We start from the raw sequence: 14,117 nt of genomic DNA, 5'->3' as shown, positions 1-14,117 counted from the left end.
TTCTTGCACTGTTATTGCTGGAGAGCTCCCTCTACAGGTGGAAATAATGTAGTAACATTGGGGAAGACCAACCAAGTGGAATTGTGTACAGACAGAATTATGTACAGACACCTACCACACCTATCAGCCAATCACCCATTCCCACTGCCCTTCTGAGTAATACCCCTCCACACTCCCTCACTATATATAAAGGTCTGGTGACTTCTGTTTCAGTGTATCTGAAGAAGTGTGCATGCACACGAAAGCTCATACCAAGAACAAACTTAGTCTCTAAGGTGCTACTGGACAATTTTTTATATATTTCTATGTACAGCCAGTTTGGTATAAATCCACCACTGATACACTAGGATCATTATTATTTCAATAGATTTTATTGAAGTTTGAAAGAAAATATACAAAGGGTTAACATTAAATATCCAATTTTTAAATCAAAGATTAAAAAACCCCTAATTAAATAAAAACACAAACCAAAAGGAAGAAATGAAAAAGAGAGAAAAGGAAGGAAGGAAGGAAAAAACAGAACTTCTGATTCTTCATCTGTCAGCTATATATAGAAACTTATTCAAAACATTCACTCCATGATAACACTCAACAATTCCACTTTCTATAAACCAATATCTTTCTTCAACCCTCAAACCCAGAGACCATACGTTTGTTTTCTTTTTCCTGCAAAAAATATATACTGTAGTTTCCAATCTTAAGTAAATATTGTCAATGCTTTTTCTCTTCTCATTAAATTTATCACCTTTGCCGGTCTTAGCTAAGCCCAATGATTTTAACAAACCATTCCTCCATGGAGGTAGGCAGGGATGAATCTTTCCATCTGTGTGCGTACGAAAGTCTCACCGCTGTGACCATTGCGTGAATGACATGTTGCAGAATACGCTCATAAAGGACTACTGAAGTAACGATTGGACGATGTGACGCAGAAAGTTCTGTGGGAAGAATAATTAAATAAATAAACATGTTGGTTTTGCTCCTGTTGGTATAGGTGTTATTCTCAAAACACAGTACAGTGGTACCTCAGGTTAAGTACTTAATTCATTCTGGAAGTCTGTTCTTAACCTGAAACTGTTCTTAACCTGAAGCACCACTTTAGCTAATGGGGCCTCCCGCTGCCGCCACGCGATTTCTGTTCTCATCCTGAAGCAAAGTTCTTAACCCAAGGTAATATTTCTGGGTTAGCGGAGTCTGTAACCTGAAGCGTATGTAACCCGAGGTACCACTGTACTATTTCTGCTAACCCAGTACCTTGGGTTAAGAACTTTGCTTCAGCATGAGAACAGAAATCGTGCTCCGGCGGCGCGGCAGCAGCGGGAGGCCCCATTAGCTAAAGTGGTGCTTCAGGTTAAGAACAGTTTCAGGTTAAGAACAGACCTCCGGAACAAATTAAGTACTTAACCCGAGGTACCACTGTACAGCTGTAATATATATTTTTAAAAAGATATTTTTAATAAGAATAAGTGGCAGTATTCTCAAAGCACTTTAGAACTGAATAATAACACACCCACCCAAATAATAAATAGTGGTACTAGTAGTACATGATTGATATTAGGCAGAATCCACAGTTACCTGAGAAGATCCTCTCTTCCCCTATCCCCGGTCTACTTCAGAGGGTCCTCCAACCCCCTGGAGCAGATTTGGACAGATGGCTGTAGCAAAAGAGGAGAGGCAGTGAAGTCTCATTACGGCAAGGGAAGGCTGTGCACAAACAGCATTCCATACAGCCCATTGTTGTTGTCTTTTAATCAAAGCAGCTTGCTGGGTAATTCTAATCAAAAGCTACGTTGTCTTTGCAGGGAGATGCAGTCGCATCATGCAGCAGAGATGAACGCCTTGGAAGAGCAGTACAAGAAAGAGCTGCGAAACGAGAGGGCGCACGCCCAGGAGAAGCTGGGTAGGACTCGGGGGCTGAACTACCTGTTACACTGTACAGTAGTATTCCGGCAGTCCTAGTTGCGGTGGAGGCTGGTCCAACCTTAGCTAGTCCTCAGCCAGCCCCGCAGCTACCTCCCTTCTTATTTACCGTATTTTTCGCTTCATAGGACGCATCAGATGATAAGATGATAGTTTTGGGGAGAGGAAAACAAGAAAAAATATATATATTTTGAATCCCAGAAGCCAGAACAGCAAGAGGGATCTGGCTTCTGGGATACTGTGTGGCTATTCTGGCTTCTGGAATAACCGCGCCAAGCCTCTTCAGGGCAGCGGGATGAAGGCTCCCCCTGCCCGGAAGAGGCTAAGGCAGAAGCCAGGACAGGTGCCTCGCTGAAGGAGCGCTGCGCAGTTCTCCCTCTGCGAAGGAGAGGCACTGCGCAGAGAGGGAGAACTGCGCAGTGCCCCTTCAAGCGAAGCTGGAGAAGGAACAGAAGGAGACCCTTCTGTTCCTCCTCCGGCTTCCAGGCAGGTGCGTGGCTGAAGGGGTGCTGCGCAGAGAGGTAGAGCTACGCAGCACCCCTTCAGCGAAGCAGAAGGAGGAACAGAAGGGGCTCCGTTCCTCCTCTTGCTTCGCTGAAGGGGCGCTGCGCAGCTCTACCTCTCTGCGCAGTGCCATTCACTCCATAAGACGCACTCACATTTCCCCTTACTTTATAGGAGGAAAAAAGTGCATCCTATGGAGAGAAAAATACGGTACAACCAGTCAAGACCAGCCCATCTATGAGGCTCACTAAGGCAATTGCCTCAGGGTGGCAGGCTCACAACGACTGGGATGAGCGGCAGTTCCAGGCCTGCAGGGAGTCCGACAATGAGACCCCTGGCCGCCTGGCAATGACAACAACACCTCTTCCTCTTCCCTGTCTTTGTAAAATCAAGAAGGCCACAGAGCAGCTTTTTAAAACATCTCAGCCAGGGGTGCCCAAACTTTTTTCAAAGAGGGCCAAATTTGATGAAGTGGACATACGTGAGAGGTGAGCAAAGTTGTTAGGATTGAAGCTGTTAAGCTAAATTGTTGAGGTGTTTTTTTACAATTTTACCCCAAAGTTGTTGAGCTTTTTTAGGATTTTACCCCAGGACATATACTGCCACAGGGGGCCAGATTAAATTGACCGGTGGGCTGGATTAGGCCCCCAAAACGGACTTTGATCTCAGGAGCTGAGGAACATCTGATTTGGGGTCATCTATCTGTTAAGCAGGGACACGGGTGGCGCTGTGGGTAAAAGCCTCAGCACCTAGGACTTGCCGATCGAAAGGTCAGCGGTTCGAATCCCCGCGGCAGGGTGCGCTCCCATTGCTTGGTCCCAGCGCCTGCCAACCTAGCAGTTCGAAAGCACCTCCGGGTGCAAGTAGATAAATAGGGACCGCTTACTGGCGGGAAGGTAAACGGCGTTTCCGTGTGCTGCGCTGGCTTGCCACATGCAGCTTGTCACGCTGGCCACGTGACCCGGAAGTGTCTGCGGACAGCGCTGGCCCCCGGCCTCTTGAGTGAGATGGGCGCACCAACCCCAGAGTCTGTCAAGACTGGCCCGGACGGGCAGGGGTACCTTTACCTTTACCTTTATCTGTTAAGCAGGAAGGATCTGAATGTTGTGTACCTTCAAACAGAGGATAGGATAGGAGTTGATAATAATCATGCAGAACCAATCAAAGATATTATGATAAAAATTGTGGGCCAACAAGACCTATAACAAGGGACAAGATCCCTGCCAGCATGTGAATCAATCTGGCAAACCTGATTCAAAAATACACACCCACATCCCGCTCACACACAAATATAATTCTCACTACACCAACCAAAGACAACCAAACATACCCTAAGCCACCCCCAACCTCTCTCACCACCAAGGAAATACAACAAGTGAATAGTAAGAGAACCCATACAAGTAACACTGACACAACCCATCACACACACTAAGTAAAATAACAGAAGCATAACCACCCCACTCCACCCACCACTCCCCCCTTCCCTTCTTCTTCTTCTTCTTCTTCTTCTTCTTCTTCTCCCTAATGGTTAAACCAATTCATAAACCAAGTACTCATACATTGACCACTAATAATGAAACATGTACATATTTTTCCACATTTAGTATGCTATTTTTGTGATATACAAATGACATGAGAAAACTTGGTATACAGTGGTGCCCCGCAAGATGAACGCCTCGCAAGACGGAAAACCCACTAGACGAAAGGGTTTTCTGTTTTGGAGGCGCTTCCCTATGGGCTTGCTTTGCAAGACAAAAATGTCTTGCGAGTTCCTGTGGGGTTTTTTCCCTCCCCCCCCCTTTTCCTAAGCCCTAAGCCGCTTATCAGCTGATCCGCTAAAAGCCGCTAAACCGCTAATAGCGCTAATCCACTAAGCTGTCAATGGGCTTGCTTCACAAGACGAAAAAACCGCTAGACGAAGAGCCTCACGGACCGGATTAATTTCGTCTTGCGAGGCACCACTGTACTTGTTTGTATAACATTAGTCTTGTTTATAAAACCCAATTAAAAAAACAAGGGACAAGACATACAGGTCCTTGTCTGTTAATGCCAGAAGCCTCAAAGCAGCAAGTTATAATGCCCCCATGGTTAGAAGTGAACACTGGGGGCAGCCATGTTTTTGCTGTGCAATTCCCTCTGAGGATGGCAGAACATCACTGGTCCCTCTGAGGGTCTTGCTCTTCTCTTCCAAGAGTGTGGTGAGAAGAAGCCTTTGACTGTGAGCAGCCAGACATGACAATTGTATTTCTAAGGCGCTATTAATTTCTGGGGAAGGCATGTTGTTGGCTGAGCAGCCAATTCATTTCCCTTCAGGAAAACAACTGAGAAACAACTGTTTGATTTCGGTAGTTCCATGTGTGGAGCATTTTATTTTCCCCTTCTCCCCTTAGCTGGGATGCAGAAGGAATACAAGTATCTGAAGAATGCGTTCCGTGTGTACCAGGTAAGATTTAAATTATACCACCCGTGTGAGGTAATCCTAAACTCCTACAAGTCTCCTAAGAGCCTTGAAGACCAACAGTTTGTTTGTTGCCTAAGATTTTGTGGGCGAGAGCCTGCTTTGTCAGGTGCACGGTGCGCTGTCCCCTAGCGCTTGCGCATGCATAGTTGGTCTCATGAAAGACTGCAGTCCAGTTGTCACAGACATCTTGCATTTCATGGCTGCTTGGTCTATGGCCAGAGCCAGTGTTGCTGCAGTCCCAGCCCAACTGACTGGCTACCTCAGCAATGACAGGTAATCCAGAAGTGGCAAAACTAATCTGCAACGTCTGGAGTCTTCTGAACCCCATACAGAAAAGGAAGGACGATCAGGCTGCCTCAGATGCTCTTGCACAGTTGCCACCCCTTCCCCGTTTTCTGATTCATAGCCAGTGTCCCCCTGAAGTACTTTGAAGACTTGCAGGCAAAAGAGGGTATAAAATTGCCATCTGGTTGTTGGCATCCGTCTGTCCCGAGAGACAATGGGATATGTATTGGCAAAACCTATTGGTGTTTTGCAACTTTCTGACTAGTTGCAGGACCTTAGCCAGAAACAGAGCAGAGTAAACGCAGAATCCACGGAAGCAACTGGCAACTTGGCTGCAGACAGGATAGACGAAGCAGCAACCAGGAACTTGTAGTTAGGTGTTTATTATATACAGTGGACTATTTACAGGAACAGAACACAGATCTTTTGCTAGCTCTCTCTGACACGACTCACAACTCCTACACTCACTGGCACACTGAACTCTGAACCTCTGAACACTGAACTAACACACTCAGTTAGTAGGTCATTAATTATCACTCCCTTGAGAGAGCTTGACCAATCATGGAGCTGTTGCCATGTCTCTGTTATCACCAGGCAGACTTACTCCTTCAGATTGCCTTCTGGCTGTCTGCCAAACCTTAATTGACTCTGTGTGAGTAGCTGCACATACACAGTTTCCCAACAGTACTCTTCCAGGGGTGAAGTCGAACTGATGCGTTAGCACCACCTCTCCGGCATGCAAGTATCAGCAGTGTTTATGGAGGTCCTGGGCTGCCCGGGCGTCAGGACTCCCCTTTAAATTGGCACCTACATTAAAAAATAATCATTTTTTTTCTCTCATTAGGATAGTATTTCTGATGAAATGGAGGAGAAGTGGCTGAGAAGGCAAGCGGAATGGAAAAAGAGTGAGAGGACTGAACGGGAGAAGGCCTTGTTACAACAAAGTGAGTACAAGAGAGGGGTTGCATCTTATTTGTATTGTGTATTGTATATAGCGGAACGCGGGTGGCGCTGTGGGTTAAACCACAGAGCCTAGGACTTGCTGATTAGAAGGTTGGCGGTTCGAATCCCCGCGACGGGGTGAGCTCCCGTTGCTCAGTCCCAGCTCCTGCCAACCTAGCAGTTCAAAAGCACGTCAAAGTGCAAGTAGATAAATAGGTACCGCTCCGGCGGAAAGGTAAACGGCATTTCTGTGCGCTGCTCTGGTTCGCCAGAAGCGGCTTAGTCATGCTGGCCACATGACCCGGAAGCTGTACGCCGGCTCCTTCGGCCAATAAAGCGAGATGAGCGCCGCAACCCCAGAGTCGGCCATGACTGGACCTAATGGTCAGGGGTCCCTTTACCTTTATTGTATATAGCAGTGCCAGAGTATTTGGGTTGAAAGGGAAATGGCGTTTGCCCATGCAAATCAATCTGGTGAATACGGTATTTGCTGCCATCATTGCTTTCAGTCTGCAGATAATACGTAACTGATTACAGTGGTGCCTCGCAAGACGAAATTAATTCGTTCCGCAAGTTTTTTCGTCTTGCGAGTTTTTCGTCTTGCGAAGCACGGTTTCCCATAGGAATGCATTGAAAATCAATCAATGCGTTCCTAAGGAAACCGCCTTCAGTCCAGGTCCGGGGACAGTCTGTCCCCCGACCTCTTCTGAAGGCTGGGGGGGGGGACAAGGGCTTTTCTTCCCACCCCCAGCATTTTAAAAAACCCCGGGACAGCAGAGGACTTCTCCGCTGTCCCGGGGTTTTTTAAAATGCTGGCGGGCGGCAGCGCTGCCGCCCACCAGCATTTTAAGATCGCCCCGGACAGCAGACTTCTCCGCTGTCCCGGGGCGATTTTAAAGCCCCCGGGAAGGCAGGCGGGGGGGGAGCAAACACTTTTGCCCCCCGCCAACCTTCTGAAGAGGTCCTGGACCTCTTCTGAAGGCCGGCGGGGGGCGAAAGTCTTTGCTCCCCCCCGCCACCTGCCTTCAAAAGCCGTCCGGGAAAGCGGAGAAAGCGCTGCGTCTCTCCACTCTCCCGGGAAGGCAGGCAGGGGGGAGCAAAGACTTTTGCCCCCCGCCGGCCTTCAGAAGAGGTCCTGGACACGACTAAACAACTAAACAACAACAACAGTTTTCTCCTACCAATAGAGAACCTACATAAGGACTCTATACGGGCTCTTGGGTACCCCATAAGGGAAAGGGAGCAAGTTTTTTCTTATAACACAAAGCAACTCATTGTAGAGGTGAAAGCTGAGTAGCAGAAGCCACATTAAAATAAAGAGGCAAGGAGGAGGCAACAGGTCAGCTGTAGGGAAAAGCAGAACCTATTATGAACAGGACATTTCTGCAGAAATATACATTTTCCTTCTAAATGGGCACTGCTGGATTTCTATGGCGAAGACTGCTCTATATTAAGTGCCGTATGGAACCATGATTTTAATTCTGCTTCCAGGTGGTTGCAGCACTAAAGATCCCTAGTGTAAAAGCAGCCAACCTTCTCTCTTCTGTTAAGAGGACACCACTGTATGAATCTCCCTCATCTAGCAAATGGCACCCAATGTTTTAAGCACATCAACTTTATTACTAAGAAATATAAAGTTTTGATGACACACATGGTTAATGCAGACCTAAAAATCTAATCTTATCCACAGAGCAATCGCTGACAAAAAAGTTTGAGCAGGCGATAGAAGAACAGAAGCTTATCATTCAGAATAACAGTTTTTTAATAGGCAGAGTTTATGAAAAAGAAAGAGAAGTAAGTGGTGTTTATTATTAAGCACTGTGGGGCTACTGTTCCTTTAACAGAAAACTCTCCCCTTACAAATCCTGCCCCTTCTAATGCTCCCTATTGACATGGCCTGGGAATTAGGGATATCTTGCCCCTTAATTATTCTTATTCTCTTCAGTGGCTGGCTGAAACTACTGGTTGCTGCCGTGCTCTTACTTTACTCCTGTTATATTGCAATAGTATTATTTTGCTGTAAAAACGAAGTTATTGTTGTTGATCTTCAATGAAAGGACAGCAGTAATTAAAGCCTGAGCATCTGGGGAACAGGGACTAATCCCATTCATTCAGTAATCCCATTCATTGATTAATCGCTATGTAAGGGGCTGAACAATGGGACGCAGGTCGCACTGTGGGTTAAACCACAGAGCCTAGGACTTGCCGATCAGAAGGTCGGCGGTTCAAATCCCCGCGACAATATGAGCTCCCGTTGCTCGGTCCCAGCTCCTGCCAACCTAGCAGTTCGAAAGCATGTCAAAGTGCAAGTAGATAAATAGGTACCACTCCAGCGGGAAGGTAAACAGCGTTTCTGTGCACTGCTCTGGTTTGCCAGAAGCGGCTTAGTCATGCTGGCCACATGACCCGGAAGCTGTATGCTGGCTCCCTCGGCCAATAAAGCGAGATGAGCACCGCAACCCCAGAGTCGGTCACGACTGGACCTAATGGTCAGGGGTCCCTTTTACCTTTACCTTTAAGGGGCTGAACATAAAAATGAAAATGTTGTACTGGACATTAAATGGGGCAGTACCTGAAAGGAGGAAGCTTTCAATTAATGTTGCAAGGGTCCTTTGTTAAATGGAGCCTAGTTGTGAGTAAATATTACTCCCAGATCTTGCTGTGCAGAAGGGCAGTACGAGACAATATAGTGCCATGTTCATTCTGCTTCCAGCTGATTGTGAATAATGAGTGCCTTAGCAGCACTAAAAAGTAAGAAAAATATTAAGAAACAAAGAAAAATTGGTACAATATGTTGTAGGAAAGTATTAGAAAGTGCATTAAAAGTACAGTTGTACCTCGGGTTACATACGCTTCAAGTTACAGACGCTTCAGGTTACAGACTTCACTAACCCAGAAATAGTACCTTGGGTTAAGAACTTTGCTTCAGGATGAGACCAGAAATCGTGCTCTGGCGGCGCGGCAGCAGTGGGAGGCCCCATTAGCTAAAGTGGTGCTTCAGGTTAAGAACAGTTTCAGGTTAAGAACGGACCTCCAGAACAAATTAAGTACTTAACCCAAGGTACCACTGTAAGGTAATAATTATAAGTACATTCAAAATCATAAATGTCAACTATATTGGGAAATGATGGGAAGTCCACAATTATTTTATCATTTTACAGTGGTACCTCAGGTTACATACACTTCAGTTTACATACGCTTCAGGTTACAGACTCCGCTAACCCAGAAATAGTGCTTCAGGTTAAGAACTTTGCTTCAGGATGAGAACAGAAATTGTGCTCTGGTGGCGCGGCAGCAGCAGGAGGCCCCATTAGCTAAAGTGGTGCTTCAGGTTAAGAACAGTTTCAGGTTAAGTACGGACCTCTGGAACGAATTAAGTACTTAACCTGAGGTACCACTGTATTTTACTTGATATATGTTATTTTATTTTATGTAATATTATTTGATCTTAGCTTAGTGGAAATCTAAGTGGAATTTGAAGTTTAAATTTACATCTTATAGTAATTCAACTTAAGATTTTTTTTCTTTGTATATATATTAATTTCAATAAAGTGGGATAATAATAATAGTAGTAGTAGTAGTAGTAGTATTGGTGTAGAAGCAACCTTAGCCAGAGGTATAGAGAAATGGAGGTTGTTACAGGCTAGCACATTTTCTCTGACGTTCAGTTTTCTTGGAAGGGAAAATCTTTCCAGGATTTGAGCAGTTCTCCTTAGTTTTCATTTTGATTTATCATACAAGTACCATTTAAGCAGAAGTTTATATGCGCAGGCATGTGAAGTGCTGATCCGCATGCAGATTAGTTCAGAGTGAGGAGAGCCTTAGAAATAACGAGCTCCCCTAATATTAAGTGCTAACAAAAATCCTTAGTATCATCAAGCCATTGCAAAAAAAGAGAATACATGTATGAAACCTGCCATAAATTAAATAGGTCTGCTTTATCCATTCTAGATCCCAAATAACATTCCCCCCCCCCTCAGTTTTGTTACGTCAGCTGAAGGCTGCTTCTGTGTCCTGATTTCACCTACAGATAGGTAGCCATGTTGGTCTGCCATAGTCAAAACAAAATAAAAAAATTCCTTCCAGTAGCACCTTAAAGACCAACTAAGTTAGTTCTTGGTATGAGCTTTCGTGTGCATGCACACTTCTTCAGATACACTGAAACAGAAGTCACCAGACCCTTCTATATAGTGAGAAGATGGGGAGGGGTATTACTCAGAAGGGTGGTGGGATTGGGTGATTGGCAGATAGCTGTGATGAGCCTGTTGACGACTCTTAACGACTGCAATAGGTCTTACAGGAAAAAGCAAGGGGTGAGAAGGTGAAAAATGACACCACAAAATGACAAAGCTGATTTCACCTGTATTTGTAGAGGCACCCCCAAGTTTCATAATGAGTCTACTTAGAAGTCAATGTTGTTTGAAGATGTGCTTTACTCTACACTATTCCTTACTGTAACTTTTATCCCTTTTTTCTTTTCCAGGAGTTCCAAAAGCAGCAACAGGAAGCCATGGATCAAATTGCTGAATTAAAAAAACATATTGAGGCAAGTAAGGGACGCGAGTGGCACCGTGGGTTAAACCACAGAGCCTAGGACTTGCCGATCAGAAGGTTGGCAGTTCGAATCTCTGTGACGGGATGAGCTGCCGTTGCTCGGTCCCTGCTCCTGCCAACCTAGCAGTTTGAAAGCATGTCAAAGTGCAAGTAGATAAATAGGTACCACTCCAGCGGGAAGGTAAACGACATTTCCGTGCGCTGCTCTCGTTCGCCAGAAGTGGCTTAGTGATGCTGGCCAAATGACCCGGAAGCTGTACGCCGGCTCCCTCGGCCAATAAAGCGAGATGAGCGCCGCAACGCCAGAGTCGGCCAAGACTGGACCTAATGGTCAGGGGTCCCTTTACCTTTACCTATTGAGGCAGGGGTCCCCTTACCTTTACCTATTGGTAAACACTTTGAACAGAATGTAACCGAATCTTATGTAAAAAAACAAAAACAGGCAAGACATTCAGGAACCATCTTAGTGAAGTGGTTAAGCTTTGGACTAGGACCAGAGAGACCTGGGTTTGAAATCCCTGTTCAGTCATGAATCAAACTGCATGAACATGAGAGTGATTAGCTGCCAGCCTAACCTTGCAAGGTTGCTTTGAGGATAAAATGTGTAGGGCAAAATGAAACTGTTTGGGAAAAGTGTGGGATGTTAACAGCACAGTTGTACCTCGGAAGTCGAATGGAATCCGTTCTGGAAGTCCGTTCGACTTCCAAAACGTTCGGAAACCAATCAGAAGCCGCGTCGGATGTTTGGGTTCCAAAGGATGTTCGCAAACCGGAACACTCCCTTACAGGTTTGCGGCGTTCGGGAGCCAAAACGTTCGACCCGCAAGGCGTTCCACTTCCGAGGTACAACTGTATTAAGCGGATCTGCAGGAATGTTTTCGTTTGAAGTGCTCCTGTTCAGTGATCCTGCCAGCTGGTTATGCGCTATTTCAGGATACTCCAATCCATTACCTCCCCATCCCACTTTCCCAGACACAACACATTCTGTCACCACTGAGCATGCTTAGTCCTTATTCCCCTTTAGGCAGCCCTAGGCAAAGGTGGGCGGAACCAGATGGGAAAGGGTGCAGAGCAATGAAGACATTCCCCCCCTCCGTCTTTGTTCAGGAGGCTAGTTTCTACATACAGTATACTTACACCACCCTGTGAAAGATAGATAAAACTTTATTCGCATTAGCCAATGGCCATAGCAACAGTAAACCATTACAGTATCCACAGAAAAGGAAATTTGATATAAGAGCACAATTTAAAGTCCTGAATCAGCTGTCAGTGGCCCTTATTCTGATTGCCCCTGCTATGAACCTAGCAACCTTTGCTGTTATCTGCTCATTTTGATCTGATAAAAGAAAGGACATTGTGGCAGTGGTTGAGTGCCCTGGGATGGTTAGTACGAGTGGTCTTTCCTCAGGTCTTTGTAGAGAGTGCAAGACAGGAGGACGTGTGCCGCTGTTTCGGTGCTACCGTCTCCACAGGGGCAAAGACGTTTCTCAGGTGGGATCTTTTGGAACTGACCCTCAAGTATCACAGATGGCAAAACATCCAGTCTTGCAAGTGTAAAAGCACGTCTGTATTTTGGGATTAGAAGTTTGGGCAGATATGGGGCCAGAGAATCAAAATGGAGAGGGGGAAATTGAACATACCAAGGGCAGAATTTCCTTATAGTGGGCAGGTTTTTCTGATGCTCGATATCTTTTAGATGTTGACCAATTAGACTGTTTGCTTTAGTAGAGCCCATAGTGAGTAGGTGTTGTCGGAATAGGACACCACCCTGTGTTCTCCATCCAGACAAGTAAGAGGCCTTATCAGAGTTCAATGGCACATTCCAGCCAGGCAAAAACATTCAAGGAGGGTGTGAAGCAAGGCCCATGACAGGCAGGACCCACAGAAAGTAGGTGTGGTCTGGCGAGGGTCCTGGGGACTAGACAAGAGAAGCGTGGAGGGCCGCATTTGGCCCCTTGGCCTCAAGTTCTCCACCCCCTGCCCTAAAAGGTTAATTTATCAATGAAAAGCTCTAGAAGTCTATGAACTTAGGTACTAAAAATGGAAAACACAACAATGCAGCCAAGGTTATTATTTTACTGTTGCTACACCAATTTGAAACACCTATAACATTACATGTAGAAAATATCCAGCAGGGCTTTTACAGCGTCTGGGTTTTGTGGAGTGAACTTTTCCAGCAGTCATCCTTTGGTGCCATGTAAAAAGTACCAGTATCCCAGAAGGCCTTTGTTTAGGAATGTGCTTTGGCTCCAGAGGTGTTTTAGGTATAGCTTACGGTACTTTTTTTTAGTTTGTTTCATTGTACAGTTCTTAAATTGTTGTTGTATTGCTCTGCACAGTGGTGGATGTGCAGAATATAAGCATCTTAAAATAATGTGTTCCATCCAATAAAAGGGTTTGGATATGGAAATTAAGGAGAAGAATGAGACTTTGGATGCTATTGCAGCCACTCTTCACAAGACAGAGACTGAACTCCGGAATGAGGTGAGAACTGGGGGATTACCAAGCATTTTTAATACATCGATACCAGAGTATCACCCCAGTGGCGATGGGAAACGGGTTTTGTGGCCTGTGTGTGGTTTTCAACATTTAACTTGTGCTTTCTACAGCCGATCTATGATGGAATATTGCAACCTGTGCTCTGATAGATTGAAACAGGTATATTCCCGAAGGACTGATAGTATTTATCTTTCCCAGCTTTTGTGACCTCCAGATATTGGACTACAATTCCCATCATCCATGACTATTTGCCATGCCGGATGGGGTTGATGGGATTTGGAGTACCTAAACACATTGAAGTACATGATCAAGCAATTGTAAAATTGTCAACAAGTCCCTGTCAGGGAAAGAGGTGGCTTAGAAGTAAATATTTAATAATATACTAATGCCCAGGTCTTAAGTGAGGGATGATGGGAAACTGAACTCTTTGATCTATAGGTAATCTTGCAATGGCTGGAGAGTTTAGTGCAATAATTTAGTGCAATAACTAAGCTCAGATTAGCCCTATGGAGAGATTGGCTCAAATCCTGCCTTCCCATACCAGTTCCCAGGTTTAACGCTAATCATTTCCCTTTTGAAGGGATCACAGGCAGCTGTGCCGTGAAAGCTGCTTCCTAATTATCAGGAAGCAGAGAACAATATAGGGCTAGATTTGACTTAACACCTGACATAGATGATATTGGGCAACTCCATGTTTCATCTTCTTCCTGCTCGCCCATTCATTCCTTTCCTTCCTCTTTACAGAAAGCCGCCTTGGTGGAAATGGAGAAAAGTATCCAGCAAAAAATTGCATCCATTGAAGAGAGATATCGAATTAACGCCACTACTTTGGTAGAAGAAAATGCCATGCTCAGGTAAGCGGCTAAAATCTCTCCCAAGTCCAGAAACTCAGCCTTTGAGCTTCTTAAAGCGCTTTATTGCAGAATTCCTTGATTTATATTGCAACAGAGGTTAG

General features: G+C 45.3%; 1 protein-coding gene across 4 annotated transcripts in view; it reads left to right on the top strand.

The window, feature by feature from the left end:
- Window positions 1-14,117, top strand: part of FLACC1 (flagellum associated containing coiled-coil domains 1) — a 39,323-nt gene that overhangs the window by 20,816 nt on the left and 4,390 nt on the right. For all 4 annotated transcript variants that reach the window (XM_081844752.1, XM_081844751.1, XM_081844753.1 and 1 more), the window contains 7 exons: window positions 1,800-1,897; window positions 4,812-4,864; window positions 6,012-6,111; window positions 7,800-7,903; window positions 10,593-10,655; window positions 13,058-13,147; window positions 13,907-14,016. In XM_081844752.1, coding sequence (XP_081700878.1) covers window positions 1,800-1,897; window positions 4,812-4,864; window positions 6,012-6,111; window positions 7,800-7,903; window positions 10,593-10,655; window positions 13,058-13,147; window positions 13,907-14,016 — 618 coding nt within the window. The remainder of the gene's footprint in view (window positions 1-1,799; window positions 1,898-4,811; window positions 4,865-6,011; window positions 6,112-7,799; window positions 7,904-10,592; window positions 10,656-13,057; window positions 13,148-13,906; window positions 14,017-14,117) is intronic.

Source organism: Podarcis erhardii (genome assembly GCF_964252035.2).
Source record: "Podarcis erhardii genome assembly, chromosome: 1".
Lineage (NCBI taxonomy): Eukaryota > Metazoa > Chordata > Lepidosauria > Squamata > Lacertidae > Podarcis > Podarcis erhardii.
The sequence above is the reverse complement of the archived record's forward strand: the minus strand, read 5'-3'. Positions and strand labels throughout refer to the sequence as shown.